General features: G+C 26.7%; 3 protein-coding genes across 3 annotated transcripts; 1 reads left to right on the top strand and 2 right to left on the bottom strand.

Moving 5' to 3' along the window:
- Nucleotides 1-3,095: 3,095 nt before the first annotated feature.
- Nucleotides 3,096-4,579, bottom strand: FPOAC1_004476 (uncharacterized protein; the record flags this gene model as incomplete). The annotated part of the gene is made up of 3 exons (XM_044849022.1): nucleotides 3,096-3,697; nucleotides 3,748-4,382; nucleotides 4,449-4,579. 3 exons carry the CDS (start codon nucleotides 4,577-4,579, stop codon nucleotides 3,096-3,098), a joined length of 1,368 nt encoding a protein of 455 aa, XP_044707732.1.
- Nucleotides 4,580-5,807: 1,228 nt separating this feature from the next.
- On the top strand, nucleotides 5,808-7,405 carry FPOAC1_004475 (uncharacterized protein; the record flags this gene model as incomplete). The annotated part of the gene is made up of 2 exons (XM_044849021.1): nucleotides 5,808-5,926; nucleotides 6,004-7,405. 2 exons carry the CDS (start codon nucleotides 5,808-5,810, stop codon nucleotides 7,403-7,405), a joined length of 1,521 nt encoding a protein of 506 aa, XP_044707731.1.
- A 67-nt stretch (nucleotides 7,406-7,472) lies between these two features.
- On the bottom strand, nucleotides 7,473-8,904 carry FPOAC1_004474 (uncharacterized protein; the record flags this gene model as incomplete). The annotated part of the gene is made up of 2 exons (XM_044849020.1): nucleotides 7,473-8,660; nucleotides 8,719-8,904. 2 exons carry the CDS (start codon nucleotides 8,902-8,904, stop codon nucleotides 7,473-7,475), a joined length of 1,374 nt encoding a protein of 457 aa, XP_044707730.1.
- Between the last annotated feature and the right edge of the window lie 16,174 nt (nucleotides 8,905-25,078).

Here is a 25,078-nt window from a genome sequence, read left to right as displayed (position 1 = left end):
TGGAGCGGAATGAATGTTCCTATTGTGGAAATCGTCGGCTTCACCAACTCGAACTCCTCCCTCATCCACGTCTCCTTCCATCACACCAAAGACAGAATAATAATCCTCTACCTCAGTCTTCATTCAAGTAACCAAGATTGGACTCTTTGTCCGTATTTCCGGTTTTTCGTCAGAACAATTGCCAAGGTTCAAGCGTTGCCGGTAAAGGAAATTTCAGCCGCACTGAACCACAAGCCTCTTCTCTTAGACGTTCCGGGTCCGCAAGGATTCAGTAAAGTCCCGGAGCCGACCCTAATCCAATCCAGCCCAGTCGGTTGAGCAATCGATTATTAAGCTTGTAACACAGCTCCGCGGGTGCCGAAGCTCGAGTGGTTTTGTTTTGCCTAATAGTCGACTGATTGTTGAAGGGAAAACGGTGAGTTCCAGCTATGCCGATGCTGTCATCGTACTTATGCAGCTCTCTGGTGATGGACGGTGCTGATAAGCGTTGACTGAAGATACTTTCATCAAATGTTCAGTTGATACAGTGAATATCGATTTGGCTTTCGTATAATCCTCTAATATGTTGTTCGTTTGCGATTCGTCGATGGTTGTATATAGGACATTCCTGCCACAATCACTCAGGGGAACTCCTTCAACTTAAACAACTGGCCCAAAGCACTGAGCATTTCGACTATCAACTCTTCAGAGCGCCCACGCCCATGCTCTCTGCCTTACATGTGGAGATTGAAGACACCCTCTAGCTTCCTTGGAACGCGGCCTCCTATCACGCCGCACGCTTAGCTTCACAGTCACAGTCTTGATACTCTCTTGGCGCAGACTCTTCAGCTGTGCGCTGCCGGTTTCCCTAAGGGGTATCCTTACCCTGGCTGCCTGACCAAACGTCGACTATAGCGTGGTCTCGAAGCGAGCAGGCCGGTATCGCACGCCACTGAGCATTCGTCCATGCTTCAAAGATACTTGGTGCCGCCCCCCGCTGCTGCACAGATCGGGAATTTGGAACAAGGTGTGAGGCTAGATCCTCACCTCACCAGCTTAAATCCCCCAAAGGGCCAGTTTCCATGGAACCATGTGTTTCGATAGCGTCGAAAGATCGTCCGCGGAATGCCATGTGTGTAAGCTTCGCTTCCCGAATTCAAGCTCCAAGCCTCATCCCCATGGCTGGGCCGCCAAAAAAAGCCAATTTGCGCGCCGTGCACGAGAGCTTAAACCCACGAAACCACGTTCGTTTCCCGTACGCCTTGAACCCGGCTCTTGTCACTATGATAGTCATGTCACCGTCAACTATCTGCGGGAAACTTCACCAACTACCATGCTAGTGTGAGTGGGGACCGCGTTGTCAAATCTGCAAGCCACAGTGTGCTTTTCAAGACGAGTTCCTGTTTCGAGACTCTTATGGATGCTTCCCACTCATCTCTGATTGGGCGTATTACTTTTGGGTCAGTCGGTGGCTTTTGAGTTGGCCATGAAGTCACTCGATGAACCGTTTGACTAGTCAGTCCTCATCCTGTTTCCTGGGTTCCATTCCGATAAATCCACGTTTCAGGGACACAGACGCACAGGGACACAGACGCACAGGGACACAGACGCACAGGGACACAGACACATGGTCAGAGAGCTTTAGCGTCGTCGATGCCACGAGGTGGAACGGTTGATCAATTCGCCCACTTGGCAAATTCAAGCTGAGAACACTATATGGGGCAGAATCCACTCAGATGGTCTCCGCAGCTCTGGTGATGAGTTACATACGATACGGCAAGCCCCATATTCCTCTTACATAGTATACTTACTTTACCGGTAATCTGGCAACCTCCGCGGCAGCTAACCCATTTCAAGGTTGCTTCTCGCGATGTTACCCCCGACCTAATGCACTCATCCTAAATCGTCGACATAAAACTGTCGACATGGCTCAGGATGAATGTGTCAGAACTGATAGGTTGGGCTAAAGTCATATTAACTAACAGACCATTAAGCGACAAAGCTCAAAACTGTGCTTGGGGAATATAGCCTACTGGTTAGCGTGTCTATTTTATTGCCGAAACATCCACTAACCTCGGCATCTGAAATGAAGATACCAGTGCGGTCCCTTTGTCAAGGTACATATTAATATTTCAGCCTCGAGAACCACACGCTTGGGCGATCTTATTCACGTCAGAGTGGAGGACTCTCGGTAACTTACTTTTCATGACTCATAGCAATTCCTCATACAGCGAGTGCACTCGCGGCTTGGCAAGTCTTTTTGTTTTACAGTTCCAGTAGAGGAAGAAACCAAGACCAGGACGTTCTAGACAATTCAGGGTACGTTTGTTGTCATTCGCGCCCTTCTCTCCACAGGACCCTCATACCCTTCCCCTTACATGTCGACTGACGCTTGTGGTTCTCACCCTGGTCTGCACGGATTTTGATCGTTGGCGTTAAAGTGAGGGCGCGATAAACATACATCATGAGTTGCCAAGCGATCTTAAGACAAAACCCCCAACTAATATGCGAACAGACCGCTAGGATCACCACGATCCTTATTGAACCAATAAACGGCCATTCTTTATTAGCCAGGTCATCCATTGTTTCTGTCAAATCAACCACGGAGCTGTAGAGATCACCAGAAATTAGATAGTCTAGCCAAGCCAGCAGCTTGGGTCGATTCGCGTTCGAAACCTCAACAGTGCTCAACCAGACTGAGACACGCTCTGAGGTGTCATTCAAGAGTTTTCTCACTATATCCGAAAGCGGGCCTCACTGAAATTGGTAATGTATTCGGCAGCAACTGAAACTATTTCTTGGCAGCTTAGCAATCTTGGGTACGGATACAATGACAGGCTCATCAGACCGTACCCATCATGACATGTATCTGCTGGGTATTCGATCCGTCTTGTTCAAAGGCTGGATTACAACTCTAACTCAGTTCTTGGCATTTTTGGCATGCGTCAAGTGACTCGATCCGGAATTAATCAGTGTTGTGGAACGTGTCTCTCGTAATAAACGTACGAGTGTACGAAGCATCTACTACTACCATATTGCGCTACCCATGTTCAAGCACATGGACCCTTAATGCATTCCGATAATCAAGGCAAGCCACCACGTTCTTTTACCCCATACTAATCGAGATCTAGATGTTCTAACGACTCGGTAACAAACCTCGTATACTGATCCTGCGACTCATATACAGATGCAGAGTTCCGCTCGGCCGGAGATCCGCTGTTCTCGGCGCTCCACTCGCCCCCGTCTCCGGCCTCACTTGGCTCCGACTCGGTTTCGGCTGGAGTCTCTGGCGGTGTTTGAAGGCCGGTTACGGTTGTTCTATGAGCCATGTTCCGCTTCATCATACACATCTCAACTGTGATGCCGGGACCGAAAGCACATCCGACGACGTAGTCGCGCACTCGTCCATCAGGCGCAAGGGCATCCATATCTTTCGAGCGCATACGGTCCATCACACTGAAGATTGTGGCAGAACTCGAGTTTCCGTGATTGATATAAGTATCGTAGCTTGCTCGCATGTGTTCTGGTGTGATGCCCATGACTTTCTCTGCGCCTGAAAGAATAGTAGCACCACCAGGGTGCATGGCCCAGTCGAAATCGGCTGCGTTCTGATAGTCCAAAGGTAATTGTGGTAGAGAAGCTTTGAGGTCATTGAAAGCTGGGCCAATCGAGGCAGCGGTGAGCTTGGGCACACGGGGCGTGAGTATGACTTTCCAGCCTATTATTGTCAGTAATATCCTTTGGTCAGTCGGTGTGGTTGAAGCTTACCAGCTGGGTGAACGTCAAAGCCCAGGTCTTCCTCTGTATCAGGGATAGTCCTGTGATCCCAGCCGAGCAGATCATATACAGGTTCAGAGCGCTCACCGATACCATTGCTCAATACGACGGCGCTACCGCAATCTGAGAACAGGCATGCGCCTATCCTCGTCTGCTGCAGCTCGTTGATGCTGTCTAGCTCACTGCGCACCAAAGTGGTGCTGACTTCTAGTGCTACACATAGAACGCGCGCGGGCAGTCCCCGTGCTTTATGACCCAGAGCTAGGTTTGCGCCTGTTCGAAGAGCCGCCAGACCTCCACTGCAACCTACACCGTGCAACAAGACCTTTTCAACGCCATGTGTTATGCCTAGACCTTTTGCGACAAAGTGATCGAATCCTGGATTTGCGCTGTCGGTACATGTTGTGGCGACTATGTGTGTGATGAATCGCGTATCGATCTTGGCTTCGTCAATAGCCTTGCGAGCGGCTCGTATCGCGAGTGGAACGCCATCAGATTGAAATATGCTGTGGAGCTCTGCTATTGATGGGGCATCTTTTTGGTTTACAGCAGGGTGTTCAGGCGTTCCAATAGATGATCGTGAGTCAATTCCGGTGTATCTGTTGATTGCAAGGACTTTTTGCATACTACATAGTATTCATGATATGATTAGCAAGCGAGATGGGCAGTCATGGTTCCGAAATTTGACCTACGAAGGCGTATCAGGATAGAATCTCTCGCCAAGGATATTGAGGCAAGTATAATCTAGTGAGTGAGGCGGATACTCGGCACTAAGGCCAATGATGGAGAGGCCCAGTTCTCCAAATGTGCTCGGAGCTGCCATGACTGAAGCTTTGGTGAGAGTTGTGGCGTTTGTGTCCTCAACAGTTTGTAAGGTTGAGACGATAGAATAAATGTAAAGTAAGTGGGCGATTCAGTGTTGCAACGTTATCCCCGGTAAGACCAGATAAAAGAACAAGGTTGAACAAACTCAATTGGAATATTCACTTGGCAAAACAATATCGTTGACGTGATCAATCGTTAATAATGTCTGTTATCTCGTTCGTCTTTTCGCCCGCGTGAGTTTAATCGATGACGCTATCTTGATGACAGAGCTAGGGGGGTAGCTGCAGGATGAATGCAGGGGTAAAGTAAAGAGAGGGGAAATATGAGAGGTAGCAGTAAAAAAGAATTGAGTAGGAAGAAGAGGACACGATGTTGATGTGGAAGGAGAGGAATTTGTTTATGGTAACAGCACAACACCAAAAGGGAACAGCGAGGCAACCAAGGCAAAGTAGTCTAGTATGTAACAGTACTGTCTCGGGTGTTGTTTGGAGGGGCTAAACGAAGGGGGGGAATTTCATGTGATACAGATAAAGACAAGAACAAGAACGACATGAGCTGCCTATTCTGTCGTTATCATATAATAGTTTTCAATAAACAAGGTTTAGCTTATTTATCTATCTAGTTAGTATCTATACGCGTCCATTCAGGCGCAGTTTATATACTAAGGTAAATATAAATATAAATATTCGGATCGTTCTAACCGAACGCGAGAAATCCCCCATCTTCTTGGGATGACTTGTAAATGAATGATGTATGAAACTAATGCTGAAACTTTCTTTGTTGGCTCGCCCCTGGCTAGACCTAGACGTGTTTTTGGTGCCCTCCATTGCAACGTCATCCCGCTGATGTGGTGGGCTTATGTCAATCCTACCGACGGGGGAATGTATATGCCGATGGTGTTCTTTTAGCTGTTCTATCTAGATTCGCTGTAAAGGTTGTCGTTTTTTGTTGCTCGCGAATACGAGGAGCGAAAATATCGGCTCATATTCCAGATATTGGCAATTACTGTACTGTAGGGCCAATACTCGCACAATGTTTACTGAATAAAACAATTGAGATGTCTACAACAGGATCTATTTAAATCATCGAAACACTTTGTACTTAGATAAACAAGTTTCTCGTGTTCAATGGGTCGATTTGTGGTTACATCATGATCCTGTTCGTTCAGAGTCTGTGAAACCAACACAACTTCTACCTTGCAATCTATTACCACTATTGGGCCGACCATGGCCCTTCTTAGCGTCAACCTTCGAGATGGGCTCATCTTGACAACAGTGATAATAACGCTTCTGTATATTTGGGAGAAAACAAGTGCAAAAATCACTCGTAATGGCGAGCCTCTCAGGTTTGTCGCTCCTCACTCAATTTACCCTATGCTCGCCATCAACATTTCAATCAACGTCAACTAACCACTCATAACAGAAAACCTCCAAACACACTCCCGCTCGTAGGAAACGGAATCATCTTCCTTCAACCTCGTCAAAAGCTCTTTTCATGGTTCCACCGTGTTGAGAGGCTCTACGGCTATGAAACCCTTCACATCACCGTCCCTTCTCTACCACCAGGTGTAATCGTCAACGACCCTCAAAACCTGGACTTTATCTTCCGCAACGAAGGTGTCTTTGAAAAAGGCGATTTCTTCAAACAGCGCTCCTGGGATCTTTTCGGCCATGGTATCATCAACATTGACGGTGAGTTCTGGAGGCTGCAGCGAAAGGCGGGATTGCGATTTCTTTCTGCTGCGGCTTTGAAGACTTTGACGAATGAGAGGTTACCAAGATATCTGGATCAAGCTATTGATGTTCTTGAATCAAAGACGGATACAAAGGAAGTGGTGGATTTGCAGGCTGTCGTTCATGAGGTTACGACGCAGTTGATGGGACGTATGGCGTATAACATGGAGATGCATGCTGACGATGACTTTACCATTGCTTTTGAGCACGCTTCTGGGGCTACTGCTGAGAGGTTTCAGAACCCGTTATGGTTCCTTACTGAGATGTTTACTGGAGCTCGAATGCGACGATCAATCGCGACTGTTAAAGCGTACGGGAAGCGAATTGTCACAAGTGCTGTGGCTGATCGAACGGAAACAGAGGGAAAGACTCAGTCTGACGCCCCGGGGAGTCTTATACAATCTCTGCTCGATTCTATCGGCGATGAGACTCTGGTTGCAGATGCTGCGCTGAACTATCTCTCAGCTGGGAGAGATACTGTTGCACAGGCTTTGACGTGGACGTTATATCTTCTCATGAAGAACCCGCATGTAGCGACCAAGCTACGTCAATCCGTCGAAAGTCAACGAGGTGAACACAGCGCCCCAGTTTCTGCCGCGAACGACCCTGAACTACTCACACCAGTACGGCTACCTTATGTTCTAGCCGTCTTTTATGAATCGCTCCGTCTTCGGCCTCCGATACCCTTCGAAATCAAGCAAGCCCAACAAGCAACTACCCTCCCAGACGGAACATTTCTACCCGCCGGTGCCATCGTGGTCTGGTGTGCTTGGGCGATGGGCCGTTCGCACACGACATGGGGTTCAGACGCAGACGATTTCCGCCCTGAGCGCTGGCTTACTACATCACCAACTGGAGATGTGACCGTTACTCAACGTCCAGCAGCCGAGTTTCCTGTATTCAACGGCGGACCACGAGTATGTCTGGGGAAGAAGATGGCCGAGTTGGTTGCAGTACAGACATTGGCAAGATTAGTCCCCCTGTTCAACTTTGAGCCTGCGTTCAAGGGTGAGAGAGTGAGCAAAAGTAGCTTGACTTTGCCTATGGAGGGAGGTTTGCCTGTATATGTACAGCATCAAATACCCTCATAACGAATAGTTATGTCATATATATAACCAACTTTTATTGACCCCTGGTATCGCTATGCTCTATGTACGCCTAGTCAAAAGTAATCTTTGATCCTGCAAACGCCGCCGTCTTTTCAGCGTCCTTGGCCTGCTTCCTCGCCGCCCAACTAGGATGCAGGACTCCTTCATCATCCTTCTTTGGTGGTGGTCTCTTCACCTCAGGCTTGCCCTCCGCGCCATGCTTAGCAGCAAGAGGGTTACGAATGCCCTTCTTCCAGGGCGTTCGTGGACCATCTCCAGCCTCTACGGCACCGCGCTTGCCATCCCAGCCAGCATCACGACCGCCCTTTGATTCCCAGGCTGGCTTTTGTAGATGCTTGGCCTTGTTGCCGAATTTCTTCTCCCAGATAGCCTGTCGTTGTTTTTGGCCAAGGCGTTTCTTTGCAGGTGCGACATCAACGTCGGAAGCGGACTCGGAACCGGAGATGTAACCGCCCATGAGTGTAGGTAGGAAAGTCGAGGTGCTGGGTCTAGCGGGTGCTGATGCCTTTTCCTTGCTCTTCTTTTTCTTGGCCGGTGGTGGTGAAGGGGATGCTGAGATGGAGAGTTTCTCTTCTTCGTTTGATTCCTCTTCTGATTCTGATCCGGAACCGAGACCCGGGGCTGCGTCTGAGCCAGCGTCGGAAATGTCGTCGAGGTTAACTTGTTCTTTGCCCTTGAATTGCGCATATTTCTCATGGTTGAAATCGTCATCGTCCTCTGAATCCGAAGATCCGCCTAGTAAATGATCGTATTTTGACAGAGCCTTTTCCTCGTCCATTGCATCCTCACTATCAGCACCCTCAGGTTCTTGAGGAGGATCATCATCATGATCCGAAAAACCCTCGAATTCTGATTCGGCCTCTTCCTCTTCCTTCTCGACCGAAGCGCGCACATCTTCCTTGACCTCTGGCTTGGTCTCCTTTTCTATCCTGTCGGATGGCTGCTCTTCTTTCTCTTCCTTCTTGGATTTTCGCACACGCTTCGCCTTTCCGGGTAGAGGGACATCGAGGGCCTGACAAAATGTGGTGATGGCGCGAGTAACGGCTTGCTTGACGAGTTCGCGGTTGTATAGTCCGCTGGTGACATTGTGCAGAGCAGCTTGTTCTTCGGGTGTGAGTTCGGGCTTGGGGACGCCTGTGCGGATCTCTTGGGGAAGGTTGGCCGATGCGGCAAGGTCCTTGACTTTGAGAATCGACGAGTACAAGTGAGCGCGAGCGGTTTGATGGAGATCGAGAGACTATTAGAACTTCAAGTTAGAAAAAAAAGCCAATGCGATAAATATGTATGATTCATACCTTTAGGACAGTCACCTCTCGTTCCAATCTTTCCTTCTTCTCGGGCTCGACTCCATCTTCGTGAAGTCTTTTGCTGTATCGCTGGCGCTCTAGTCCCTTTGCGGCTTTTAGTGCCTTGGAAACATCATTACAATGATTCTCGAGCTTCTCCCCGAGATTGGGTTCTCCGCGCTTTCGTTTGGGCATTGCTGGGTCTTTTTTATGTTGGTTGGCGATGGCTTCTGCTGTGTCGCAAAAAGTTCTATGTCAGGGCTGCAACAAAACTTTTGAGTGCGAGCGATAAGGTGATAACTGTGCGACTGAACTGTAAAGATGTACCAAAGCATAGTGCGAAATTAGACACTAGCAATGGCGACTGTTACTTCACATCGCGATAGTGGGGTACTTTAAATGCATATGGGAGATTGACTGAAACCAAATCTTGTCTGTTATGCTATTTTAGACATAATAAATACCATATATGCTTACGGAGTTCCTCTTGTCATACTGCTATTAGAGTCGTTACCATAGAGGCCCTTTTGCCGAGAGTACTGGATAACTGTCAGTTTAAAGCCAATTTGTATACTCAGTCATGATATGAAGAAAGTAAGGTATCATAAATCTTCTAGACCTTCATGGCCAGAGAGGAGCATTTTCTGCATTGAAATTCTACTTTTGTATTTTTCGTAATATTTTAGAACCTCGGATTGACATTTTGTTTCGGATATCGACCGAGACTAACTCTCAGAGAATATCAATACTGCTTGTCTTCATTAGGCAAAGCCGTCTAGAGAAGAGTATATATTAAGAACAGAGTAAGAAGGTATACCTTCTGGCTTTACCTCTTTAAAGTAAATCTAATATAATAAAACTCTAGAAATTATATTAATTTATTAATTAGTTAAATATTAATAAGATAATAAATATTTAACTATTAACTAGAATTATTTATATTAAAGTAAATATATTAATTATATTTATATAATTATAAAAAAGATATTTCTTTATAATTTTAATATTAATAGTAATATTAATAATAATATTAATAATTAAATATAAGCTAAATAATCTTATTAATATTACTATAGTTATCTCTTTTTCTATTTAATTTTTAATTTATTATAATTATAATTAATTTATATAATACTATTATTACTTTTTTTTCTATTTAATTTTTAATTTATTATAATTATAATTAAATATATATAATATTATTATTACTTTTTTCTTAGCTTAATTCTTAATTTATTATAATTATAATTAAATTTATATAATATTACTATTATCTTTTTTTTTATTTAATTCTTAATTTATTATAATTATAATTAGATTTATAAAGTATTATAATTATCTTTATCTCTATCTAGCTAAAAAGGCTTTAAGCCTTTAATATTAAATAATAATATAAATAAATTTAATTTTTATTATACTTTTTATAAATAAGACTAATTTCTATTAATATATAATTAAATAATAATTTTTAATTATAAAAAGAGAGAGAATATAAAAGATATAAAAGATATATTAATACTCTTTATAGTAAAGCCTTATTACTTTCTTCTTTAGCTTTTATTAAATTTAAGGCATTTTCTATTAATATATAATTAAATAATAATCCTTAGTTATAATTATATAATATATAATTAAATAATAATCCTTAGTTATAAGAAAGGAAAGAGGATATAGAGAGAAAATATAAAGGATATAGAGGATATAGAGGATATAGAGAATATAAAGGATATAGAGAATATAGAAAATATATTAATACTCTTTATAGTAAAGCTTTATTACCTTTTTCTTTAATTTCTATTAAGTTTAAAGTACTTTTTATTATTACTTTATATTTAATAGAGAATATAATAAATTACTAATAATAATAATAATATAGTCTTTAAGATTCCTAGTTAATAAACTAGTTAATAATATATTAATAGAATCTTATAAAGTAGAGTTAAAAGGTTATATAGCTAGATAATTTATATTAAGCCTTTAGCTTTAAGCTTTATTAATATTAACTTTAATTTTATAATAAACTTAACTTTTTTATTACTTATTTAATTACTATTAACCCTGCCTATTGCCTCTGCCTTTTGCAGTTATATATTTATAGTCTTAGGCTATAATTAATATAGTCTTTAGCTATAACTTAAAGGCCTTAATTATAATTACTACCTGCCTTTCTAATTATTTAAATTAATTAGTATATAAATATTTACTATTATATATATTAATTTTATCTAGGAATTCCTTTTATATATATAATAAACTTATAGCTAGCCTTTTAATAAGCTTTTTCTTAAGCCTATATAAACTCTTTAATATTATTTTTAGCTTTTAACTCTCTATATATAAGAGATAAAGCTTATAGCTAAAGGCTATTAATTTAATCTTAGTAAAGCTATTTATTTTCTTAATTATATAAAGGTTAATAGCCTTTATATATAACTCTTTTAATATTACTATATCTTTATAGAATTTAATAAATCTCTTAATAGTCTTAATATTAAGATTAAAAAAGTAATTACTATTAATAGGTTTTAGTTTAAAGATAATAGCTAGTATTATATTATATAAGACCTATAAAAGTAATTAATAAGGTACTATAAAGTATAAATTAAAATTAATTAACTTTATAGATATCTTAAATAAGTAGACTTATTAATTAATTAAGATTAAAAGAGAAAGAAGTTACTACTATTTATATAATTTAATAGAAGCTTCTTTTATTTATTATTAATATTATAGAGTTTAAGTAATTACCCTATTAGTTATATTTATATTAAAAACCTTATCTTAAGAGAAACTATATATAATTCTTTAATTTATATAGATAGATAAAGTATTATAAATAACCTTTAATAAAACTAAAAAGGGTAAAAATAATCTTATAATTATATATTAAAAAAAAAAAATAATCTTTAAGATTAATTATAACTTTAATTAATTATAATTAATTATAATTAATTATAAATATATAGGCTATTAAGTATAATAAGAAAATACCTTTTATATAAAAGGCCTTTAGTAAGGAAATAAGCTAATAGCTTAATATAATAATATAATATATTTATATATTATAATTACTAGCTAGATTAATTAATTAAAAGCTATATAACTTATAATTATAAAATTAATCTTTAAGTAATAAATTTAATATAAATAGCTTTTATAATAGTTTAATAGTTAAGTAATTTCTTTCTTATTTACTAATTATAAAGAGTAGCCTCCTTAATATAGAATTATAAGAGTAATATAATATTAGTAGGTAAGAAAGAGGATGATTTTTTTATTATTATAAAAGTAGGTCTTAAACTAAGAGGTCTTAAAGACTTACTTATATTTATATAACTAGCTTATATAAGTATATATAATAATCTTTCCTCTTAGAATTATTATATATTATATACTAGCTTTAAAGGGAGCTAATATAGTCCTTAATACTATATATATATTTATTATATAGGAATTAATTAATTAATTATTTTTTCTTAAGTAATTTCTTCTATTATTTACTATAATATTTCTTATTATTTTTAAATTTCTCTAGGTACTTTATATAATACTTAATAATAATACTTTTATTAATATCTAATATTTTAATCTAAATATTATACTTAAGGCCTTAACCTTTCTATTATACTATAAATCCTTTAAATAGTATACTATTATACCTAAGGTAATATATTTAATATTTAATTAAAAAGTTAATTTTATATTATTTTTTATTATTTAAGTCTTTTTTAATAAGGCTAGGTTTTTTTTTAATAAAATTATTAATATATATAAGTATTAAGTATTTAATTAAAATAACTAGATATATTATTTAATTAAAAAGGAATTTAAGTTTATAGGCTAGATTATTAACTATTTACTTAATATAGAAAAGGCCTATTTATTATTATAACTATTTATATAGTAATTTCCTAGGTAAATAATAATTATTATATAGTTAAAGGTATATTTTATTATTAACTTTAAGGATAATAAGTTAATATTTCTTATTATAGGCCTTTTTTCCTTTTATAGCTATAAAATTAAATATTAATTAAGTATTTTATTAAATAGTCTTTTAAAGGAATAATAAATTAAATACTTCTTTATTATTATTAAGAAAGTTAAGGGTATTATTTAATTTAAATCTATAAAAATACTCTTAGGCAGATATATTTATATTAATATTAAATACTCTATTTAAATTAAACTATAAACTTAATAATAAGTAACTCTAATTAGCTTTAAGATTCTTAATATAGTAAAAGTATAATATAATCTTAATAATCTAGTTTTTTTATTTTAATAGTCTATTAGCTTTAAGGTAATAGGCTATAATTATAGTTAATTTATAATTAAATTCTTTTTATAAGGATTATTAAAAAGAATTATTAAATTATTTATTTTTATTTAAGATAATAACTTAAGATATTCCTTAGTTAATTAATATAAAGAATTTAATTAAAGTAATTACTTAGTCTTTAATAGAATAAGTAAAATAGCTAGAAATTAATAAGTTCTTTTTACTAGCTATATAGATAACTATTATTAATTAATTAAAGAGATTAAAATTATCTATAGCCTATAAAGAGCCTTTTAAGGGAATAGGTAGTAATTTAATAATAAAATCTATTATAATAGTATATATTAATTAAATAGGTAATTAAATAGGTATATAATTATTAATTTATTTTTATTAATTAGTTTAACTTAAGTAATATATTTTATAAATATAAATATACTTTTTAATTTAATATAAAAAGTTATAAATAAATAGGCTAAATAGTTTCTAGGTTATTTTTTTAATTTTAAAGTAATACTTATTATTATATACTATTATTAGGGTTTTTAATATTATTTTATAAGAAATATAAAGTCTATATATTCCCTTATTATTATAATTATAAAGTAGTCTTTACTATAGAATAAAAAGAATCTTAAACTTAAAAGTATTAATAATAACCTTATTATTTAAAATATCTATAGTAATAAGCTTATTATTAAATAAGATTATTTTAATTATAAGTTTATATTTATTATTATTAATATATTCTATTAAAAAGTAAGCTTTTATCTTTAATATTATTATAGCTTTAATATTAATAAGTATATTATTTAATATTAAATAATCTAGTTTTATTTAATTAATATTTTTATTTAACTCCTTAGCTTTTAATTAATTTAAAGTATTAAAAATAAAGTTTTTTTTCTTTAAGATATAGAAAATATATAAATTATATTTAAATAGGTAAATAGAAGTATTAATAAGCCTTTAATTTACTTAATTAGTATTAAATATCTTAAGTATTATTTTCTTAATAATAAGTTTAATTATAAAGTAATTAATAAAGACTATTAAAGATCTTTTAAATAATTTAATTTAAGCCTTAAGGTAATATATAACCTAGATAAAGTAAGTTATTTTAAGCTTAATTAGCCTATATTTATATTTAGCTAATAATAAAATATAATTTAAAAAGTATATAAATAAGATAATATTAACTAGAATATAAATACTTTCTTTCTATATATAATTATCTTTAATATAGTAAAAAATAATATTAAAGCTTTATTAAAGATTAATATTAATTTAAAGAAATAGTTATTTAATAAGGTCTAGATAAAATATTCCCTTATTAAAGGTAATTTTAAATTAAACTGCTTTAAAGGATATTAACTCTTTAAGTATAAAGTTATAGTAAATTATCTTAATATAAGCTATTCTCTATTTTTTATTATTATTTATAATCTTATTATCTTAATAACCTTTAGCTAGTAAAATAACTTTTTATTATTAAAGTAATTTAATAAGTTTTATATAGTATAGAATTAAATACTTAATATAATTAGTTACTTTAATATATTATTTTAAAGCTATTAATTATATTAGGAATTTAAAGGTAATAAATATTATTACTCTTTTAGCTATTATTAATAGACTAAAGGTATTAACTTTAAAGCTAAAAATATAGATATTTAAATATTTAAACTAGTTTTTCTTTAGATTAATAATAAAATTCTTAAACTTAAATAAAATAAATAGAATTTAAAGATATTTAAGGTATTTAATTATTAATTATAAAAAGATAATAATATTATTAATAAAGGCTTAATAGAATCCTTAGAAAGAATAAAATAAATAATCTATATATTTCTATATATATACTAAGGAATTATAAAAACCTATTAATATAATTATTAATCTCTTAAGTCCTTAATAACTTATAATAATAAAGTAATTATAATATTTTAATTTAATTTTAAATTAATAAAAAAGATAAATATATTTATAGTAAAAATATATATTACTCTTTATAAAGTATTAATAATATCTTTTTATTTAGGCAAGAGATAGTAATTAAATATAATAATTTTATTAAATACTTATAAGTTAATAACTATATATATCTTTAATTTACTATTAATCTTTCTTTATACTATAAATACTAAGGCTATAAAGAGGATAAATTATTAAACTTATTCTATATATCTTTTATAATATAGTATATTAAATATTTTATTAATAAATTCTTTATTCTTTATACTATAAATATAAGGTTATTAAGATACTTTATATTTATATTAGTTATTTATAAGGGGAATAGTTATTTTATTGCCTTTATTAATATAAATAAAACCTTTATTAATCTATATAATAGAGAATTTATATATAAGCTAGTTAGCTTATTATATAAAGGGTAATTTATTATTATAGATATAAATACTATTATTTATAATAATCTTAAGTAAATCTAGCTATTATTATACTTAAACCTTATAAAGAAGTCTATAGAGACTTAGTAAATTTATAGTATTAATAATTAAATTAATATTATTTTTAATAATAAGTATATTAATAGATATATTTAATTCTTTTTTTAAAAATCTAATAAATACTATTAATAGCTAGTATTTCTAATTATACTAGTTTTTTTAAGCTTTTATAATATTAATTATAATAATATTAAATATAGTTCTTAGCTATTTATATATAATTAACTTTAGTATTATAATCTTATATACTAAGTTTCTTATTTTTAAATTATTAATATTAAAGATAATAGCCTTAAGGGTAAAGAATAAGGTAAATTTAATTAATAATAATACTTATATATCTATTTATAGACCTTAAATAAGTTTCTTTTTTAAACTTATTAAGGGGATAGTTATACTAGCTATTATAAAGGCTATAAATACTAATTTCTATATAAAAGCTAAATATAATTACTATTCTTTATATTCTTTAAGGTTTTTAAGTTTTTATTTTTAAAATATATAGATATTAAAATCTATATTATTAATAATTATAATGCCTAAAGGGCTAGTAATATCTATAAGACTATTAACTATAGTTATTAGTAATTTATAGAATATATAAGAATATCCTTTAAGAATTTCTTTTTAGGAAGCTAGAATAAAGTAGAATTCTCTAGCTAGGATTATTATAATATAAATTGCCTATATTTATTATAATACTTTTTTAATAAGTTATATAATTTAAAAAGGGATATAAAAATCTCTTAGTAAAGTATAATTAAAGTATTATATTATATTTATAATATTAATACTATAGAGTACTATTTAATTATTTCTAAGGAAAGTAATTAATAATAATAATAATATTCTATTTTAAACTTAAGTATTATATTTAAATTTAATTATATTAATATTATTTCTATTTTTATAAATACTATTAGTATAAAAAGAGAATATAGCTTATTTATTATAAAGTTTATTTACTTTATTATTAATACCTTTAATATATATTAGTTTTTTCTTTTTAATCTTATAATTTAAAGTATTTAATTAGGCTTAGCTAATAATAGGTTTTCTATAGCTAGTATTTATATAAATAGTAATAAAGAGACTTTTATATTTACTATAGATTTAAAATCTTAAGTAAATATAATTCTTATTAATTTTATATATAGTAAATATAAGGAATTAAATTATATTCTATATATTAAGAGTAATAACTTTTTAATTCTTTTAATTTAAATTAATAATACTATTACTTATAGTATTATTAGTAATATTAAAGTAGTCTTAAGTAATAGTATTTATAATTTACTAATAATAATAACTTATACTATTATAGCTATTTTTAATATAGTAATATAATTTATTATAAGATAAGAAATCTTATTAATAATAGATATAATACTTAGTCTTAGTAAGAGTATTTTTACTTAAAAGTTAAATAAGTAAGATATATATTTATACTCTTAAGTATTTTTATAATAAAGCTCTTATAATAAATATATAGTTATATATCTTATATTTATATATTTCTAATATAGAGGTTAATAAGAAAGTATCTTTTCTTAAGATATTTAATAAATCTTATTTAATAATTATAAAGTTAAGATAAGCTCCCTATAATAATATTAAGCTAATTAAATAGTTATTATTAAATCTATATTTATTATTATAATAATTATAATCTAGTTATATATTAAATATATCTTTTAAAGTATTATCTTTTATAATAAAATAATACTTTTTAAAATAAATCTTCTTTTCTTTTTAAATATAATCTCTTTTATATAGTTAAGTATATTAATTATTTTATTTAGACTTATCTTACTTTTTAGTTTATTTTTTATTATACTTATTATTATATTATTAATTATAACTTTACTTATCTCTTTAATAGCTACTTTAATGCCTATTTAAATAATAAGAATCTTTTTAATTATTATAGCTTTAATTATTATTTTAATACTTATTCTTATAGAAACTACTTTTATATTATTAATTATAGTTAAAGTTAAACTTAGGGAAGTCTTAATTAGCTATTTATATAATAATATAATAATAGTTTTTATAAGTATAAATAAAGTCTATTAATTAGATATTCTTATTAAGATATAGAAAAAAATAATTAACTTTAAAGTTAATTATAATAAAAATAATAAAAAAAATAAATATCTTATTAAAGTATTTTAATTATTTAGCTAGATTTACTTTTTATTAAGCTTATTAAGATAAAGTAATATTCTTTCTAGTAAGCTAAAGAATATATAGATTAGAATATAAAGTAGCCTAAAGCTTACTATTTAAATATTTAAAGTAATATATAAGAATTCTTATAAAGTTAAAGATTATAAAGTTTAAAACCTTTTTTTTCTTATATTTATTTATTTTAAATATTAATTAAGTATTTATTTCTCTAGTTAATATAAAGATATAGCTATTATTAAGATAATCTTTATTATAGTATTTAAATACTAATAAATATTTATAGAATATAAATATATTAATATAAATACTCTTTTTACTAAAGGTTATAATAAATCTCTAATTATATTAATTATTAAAATATCTAAGATTAAATACTTTAAATACTTTCTTTTAAATTTTCTTAAAGAAATTATTAATAAAAAGGGTATTAATAGCTATTTATTTTTAAATATTTAATTATTAATTATAATTTTAATTTAAATTATAATAATATTTATTAATATAGTCTTATATATACTTTATAGTTTATTCTAGGATATTTAAGTAATTAAGGTATTATTAATTATTAATATTTAGTAAGTTAATTTATTATAGTTAAGTAAGAAGTCTAGCTATTCCTAGTTTAAAGAGGATATTTAAATAATAGGTAATCTTTAATAGGGCTTAATTACCCTAGGTTATAAGGTATATTTAGAATACTTTTATAATTTCTTTTTATTACTATAAAAAGTAAATTAAATAAGATATTTAAATATAAAGAAAAGATAAAAGGTTATAAGTTAATATATATTTATTAATATTATAAGAAATAAATTATTAAATTTATATTATAATATTATAATTCTATATAATTATAGTCTTTAATATTACTTTAATAAAGTATTTATTAATTAATTAATAAAATCTAATTCCTTAGGTAATTATATTTTTTTTATAAATTAAAATAAATTTAATATTATTATCTATCTAGTTTAAATTATATAGAAAAAAGTATTATTAATTATTCTTTACTATATTAATAATAAAGAGAAGGTTATTATTTCCTTTAGAATAAATAGAAATAAATTAAGCTAGTATTTATTAAAATAATCTAGTCTATATTATAATTAATTTAATATTAAATTATTATAATATTATAAGTAATATTAAGGCAGATATATAATTATCTTTAAGATTACTTTTTATATTTATTTAAGTATTATATTTTAATTTTTATTAATCTCTTAGAAAAGTATTAAATTCTAAGTAATAAATACTTTATTATTTAATAATAAGTATAATATACTTTTTATTAAAGTAATATAAAGAGGCTTTATTTCCCTTTTTAACTATATACTATAAGTTTAATTATAAAGAAAAGTTAAGCTCTTTTAGTTATATTATAGGTTTTTTACTATAAGTAGTATTTAAATATAAAGGCTCTTTTTTATTATATTATAATCTTATTATTATTATAATAGCTTTAATTAAGCTTTATAGATATTAATTATATTTAATATTTTTATTAAAAAGAGTATTAATAATTTCTTTAATTTAGCTTAAGGGTTAAGGGCTATAACCCTTAGGTTTATACTTTAAAGGAATATAAATATTAATATTAATTATAAATACTCTTTAAATACCTTCTTTTCTTTCCCTTAGGATATTAAATTATCTTTATTTAATTAATATAAAGGTTTATATTTTAATTATAAGTATAATATTAAATATTTTAACTTTTTAAAGCTAAAATAAAGGCTATATTATTAATTACCTTTATAAAGTAAAATTAAATTAAAAGGCTTTTTTTTTTATTAAAAGTATATATTTAAAAAGATTAATTTATAAAGCTTTTTAAGATAGCTAATATATTATAATAATATAAAGATATTATATTTAAGTAGATCTAAGTTAATATATAAGAATATATAATAATTAGCTACTTAGTAAAGCTTAGACTTTATTTTTATAAAACTAAGGTTTAAATCTTAGTAAATTAATTTTTAGTTTTTTTAATTAAATTACTAGAAAAAAGGTATACTTAATATAAATAGTTAGGTATATTAATAGCTTAAATAAAAAAGGGTCCTTATAGCTATAGCTATTACTATTTAATATAGAATTATAAAGGTAATATAATATTAATAGGTAAAAAAGAGGATAATTTTTTTATTATTATAAAAGTAAGTCTTAAACTAAGAGGTCTTAGAGACCTACTTATATTTATATAACTAGCTTATATAAGCATATATAATAATCCTTCCTTTTAGAATTGTTATATATTACTCCTTTACTATAAAATATTTATTACTTAAGCTTACTCTTTAAGGTACTTATTAGACTTTATTTACTTTCTTTTAATAATTTTTCCTTACTTCTTTAATAATAATCCTATATATAAATAAGTATAATATTCCTATAATATACCTTAAATAATAAGACCTAGCTATTTATAGGTATTAATCTATATTAAGCTAATTAGTTTATTTTAAAAGCTTAAGTATAAAAGAGTTAATAAAAATCTCTTTTTAATTAAAGAAAATATAAAATATTATAATTAAGAGTTATAATATTATTATAAAAATAGAAATAAGTAATAATTATATAATTAAAAATTACTTAAATATTAGCCTAAAATAAAGATTATTAATTTAAATCTATATTAATTACTATTTTCTATTTTTACTTATTAATTAAGTAATATAAATATAATAAAATAGTAAATATTAATATAATTTTATTAAAATTATATAATAATATATCTTTTGCCTTTTTATACTTTTTACTTTTTAATTTAATTAACTTACCTTATAATAAGCTTTATTATTAATACCTTTAACTATATTATCTCTTTATAACTTTATAATTATTAAACTGCCCTTTATAACTTTAATTACTATAAAGGTACTTTAATTACTACTATTACCTCTTAATAATAATAATAATAATTAATCTCCTAGTAATTATATATAAATTCCTCTATAGAATTTATAATAATATAATTATTATAAAAAAGTATTTTTTCTTTTTTATTTTATAAATAAAAAGAATATATTTAAGTTAATAATATAATATTTAATATATTAAGAATAATTTAATATTCTTATAAATATTTAAGTTTTTATTATATATATTTTTAATTTACTTTTCTTAAGTATAAGTATTTAATTAGTTTTAAGCCTTATTTTATAGTCTTATTAATAGATATAAATATATTATTAGTAATATTTAATCTTTAGAGTATTAAAGCACTTATTAATATATATTTATTACTTTTAATCTTTAGTTAAATATAGTATAATAAGCTATTACTTTAGTATTTAGACTTTAATCTCTTAATCTATAGCTAAATCTTAATATATTATATAGAATTTTTAGCTTTTTTATATAGTAAATAACTTAAGGAATAATAAAGTTCTTTTAATATAATTTAAACCCTAATAATATACTTAAATAAGCTTTAGCTTAATTTAAGTAAATAAGATAATATTTATTATTACTTTATATTATTATATTAATATATCTTTAGCTAAGAATTTAGTAAAATTATTATTAATAATAATATACTAAAGAAAAGCTAGATTTAATATTATCCTTTAATAAACTCCTTTAAATACTTATATAATATAATTATATACTATAAAAATAAGATTTAATAATATAGTAAGCTATAATTACTATTAATAGTAAACTTAATAGTAAAGATAGCTACTTTATATATAAAGTTTATAGTTTTTATTATTCTCTTTATATATAATATAAAGGAGAAATATATATTTATTATACTTTTAATAAAAAAGGTTATAATTTAAATATTATAAAAAAAGTCTATATATTTTACTTTAGATTTTTTCTTTATTATTAATTTATTAAAAATAATAATAATAAGTATATATATTATATAGGCTATTATCTTAAGTACTATAAAGGTAATAAAAATATATTTATAGTTTCTTTTTAAATTTATTTTAAGTTTAATTTATTGCTTTTAATTACTTTAAATTCTATTTAAAATTAATATTATTACCCTTAGTAAATAATATATTTATTTTAATCTTAAGTATAGCTTAAAGTTAAACTTAATCTATTTTTTAATAAATAATTTAATAACTTATACCTCTTTACTTAAGATTAATAATTACTTAAGAATTAATAAAATAATATAAATAAGTAAATTATAAAGTATTATTTATATTATAAGATTAAGTAATTTAATATTAGCTTAGTAAATAGTATTTATTAATCTTATTATTAATATAATTAAGTACTATATAAACCTATATAAAATAATTAATATAAAAGTTAATTATTTTTTTAATTTATTAAGAATAATTTTAATTTTAATAAAGTTCTAGCTTATTTACTTAAACTTATATAAGTTAAGGAAATATTATATATATAAGTTTATTTATATATATAAATTATAATATATTATAGTTAATAATATTAATACTATAAGTATATTATTAACTTTCTTAAGGATATTAGCTATATATATAACTAATTGCCTTTTTTCCCTTATAACTTTAATATTATTATTTTATAACCTTAAAACTAATTAAATTAACTATATATAGTTTATTAATTTAAAAACTAATTTTAAGTATAATAGTTATATATTTATATTTAACTTAAGTATTTATAAGCTAATTATCTTAAATATTATAATATTATTATTAATAAGTAATCTCTTAGTTAATTACTAGAAAATAGAGATATCTTAGACTAATTAATAATTAAGGTTATAGATAATATTAATATTAAAGATAAATTTAATAATATATAGTAAGATAATAATATATCTATAAATTACTAAGAGGCTATAGCTATATTTAATTTTATTACTTAATAAATAGATCTCTTTATACTATATACTTAAATTTAAAGTAGCTAAACTAATAATATATATTAGCTATTACTTAAAGCTTATTAAATATACTTAAAGATATTAAATATTTATAATATACCTTTTAATAAATTTAATTAATTATAAATAATTTTCTTTTTTACCTTTTTAATTTTATACTTAAATAGGCAAGCTAATTTTATTAAATTATATTAATAAGGTATTATATATACTAACTATATTAAATATCTTATAAAGTATTATAATAAATAATTTATTTATTATTTATAATTCCTTTTATTACTTTTAATACTCTTATATATTAATAAGTTAATTAATATAATTCTTACTATATTAAGAGAAAGAATAACTAATAGAATATAAATATTAAGTAACTATATTATACTTTTAATATTAATACTCTTAAGGCTTAGTCTTTATTAAACTTTATTATTTATTACTTAAGTAGTCTTTATAAAATCTAGCTATTTTAAAATAAATATTAATATTAGCTTAAAATATATATATATAGTCTTAAGTATTTAGCTATATTCTTTATATTTTTAGCTATTAATCTATATTAAGAATCCCTTTAAAAGTATATATTATACTATAAGAAATAGTAAGCTATAAATAATTATTAAAAAGTTAATATTATAATATTTAATTTTAAATATAATCCTTATATTATTACTTAGTATTTTTATATATACTTTATTAGCTTTTTAAATAATATTATTAAGTTAAAATTTAAGGTTAAAGAATACTAATTTTAATATAAATAATAGGCTTAAAGTAATACTTATACTTATAGCTTATTCTAGTTTAAAAACGCTTTAAATATTAATAATTTAAATATAGAGTTTATTTACTAAGGCTTTATTAACTTTTAAAGAAAATATATTTCTACCTTTAACTATAACCTTAGTATATATAGGAATTAATATAATATTAACTTATTAATTACTATTAAACCTAAGTTAACCTTCTATAATTTTATAAAAGTTATTAATTAAATATAATACTATTAATATATAATATAATACTATTAATATATAATATAATACTATTAATACTATTAATAAGATTAAAATAATTACTTTATAAATAAGACTTATTACTAGTTTTACTTTCCTTATAAATAGTATAAAGAACTTATTATTACTATAGATTTAAATCTTTATTTTATAATATATAATAGCTCTTAGAATAATATATAATTAAATAATTATAACTAGATTTTACTTATATTTTAATTAATAAATATTAATATTTCTCTATATATAAATATTTATATAATAATTAATTATATTATTAAATATTACTTTAAGAGTAAAGTTAAGATTAAAACCTTTAATAATATTATTAAAGTAATTCTTTCTAGAGTTAATATAAGCTATAGGCTAGTTAGATTTATTATAAAATTTATAAATTACTTAATTATTAAATAAGACTAATCTGCCTAAGAGGTTTATTACCTCTTATTTAATCTTAACTTATAATAAAGTATATATATTATTTAATTAATTAATTATTATCCTTTAAACTACTATTAATAAGTAAACTTTATTTTTACTAAAAGTAAAGATATTATATATACTTTAAAGAATTAATATTAAAAGTATCTTAAGTAATCTACTTAATAAGAAAAATATAATTACTTTTAATTTCTTATATATATTAATTTTACTTATTAACCTTAGCTATAATATAAGTTTCTCTATATAATTAATTAAATCTTATTCTATTTCTTATAATATAACTTAAAGATTAATATAAATAGGTATAAAGACTATAGTAAAATTAAATTAACTCTTTATTATCCTTATATATATTATAATTAATTACTTATTATTAAAAGTAAAATATTCCTTATATTCTTTTAAGCTTATTAATATTATAGATATATCTATATTAATATTTATCTTTATAATTACTATAATTAAACTCTTAAGCTTAATCTTAATAAATTTAAAAAAAAATAAAAATAAAGAAAATAATAAGATTCCTTAAGAAGAATAGTAAAAGATTATAGCTTAATTACCTTAAAATAATCTTAATATTAAAGATATTAAGCTCTTTAGTAATTAAGAAATTAATATTATAGTAAACTAATTAATATATATTAATAAATATTTAAATCTTATAACTTAAAAAAATAAATATTAAAAAAGTCTAAAAAAGAGCTATATTAAAGAAATTAATAATATAATAAATCTAGAGATTATTAAGAATCTTAACCTAGAGTAATACCTTATATATAATATATTTATTAACTATCTTAATAATATAATTAACTTTATATATAATACTTCTTTACTTTTTTTCCTTTAAGTTAATAATTAAAGTAATATTAAGAAGTCTTTTTTAATTTATATAATTTCTTTTACCTTAAATAATTAATACTTAAAATATATTATAAGAATAGCTTTTATTAATATTACTATAAATATAATTAATAAATAAACTTTCTATTTACTTTTATATTTTCTAATATCTTATTAAGTAATTTCTTTTATTCCTTTAAAAGATAATAAGCTTACTAGTCTTTAAATAACTATTTAAAATATAAAATATATTATTATTAATAAAAAGTTAATA

The sequence above is a fragment of the Fusarium poae genome, chromosome 2, assembly GCF_019609905.1.
Source record: "Fusarium poae strain DAOMC 252244 chromosome 2, whole genome shotgun sequence".
NCBI classification, from domain to species: Eukaryota; Fungi; Ascomycota; class Sordariomycetes; order Hypocreales; family Nectriaceae; genus Fusarium; species Fusarium poae.
The sequence above is the reverse complement of the archived record's forward strand: the minus strand, read 5'-3'. Positions and strand labels throughout refer to the sequence as shown.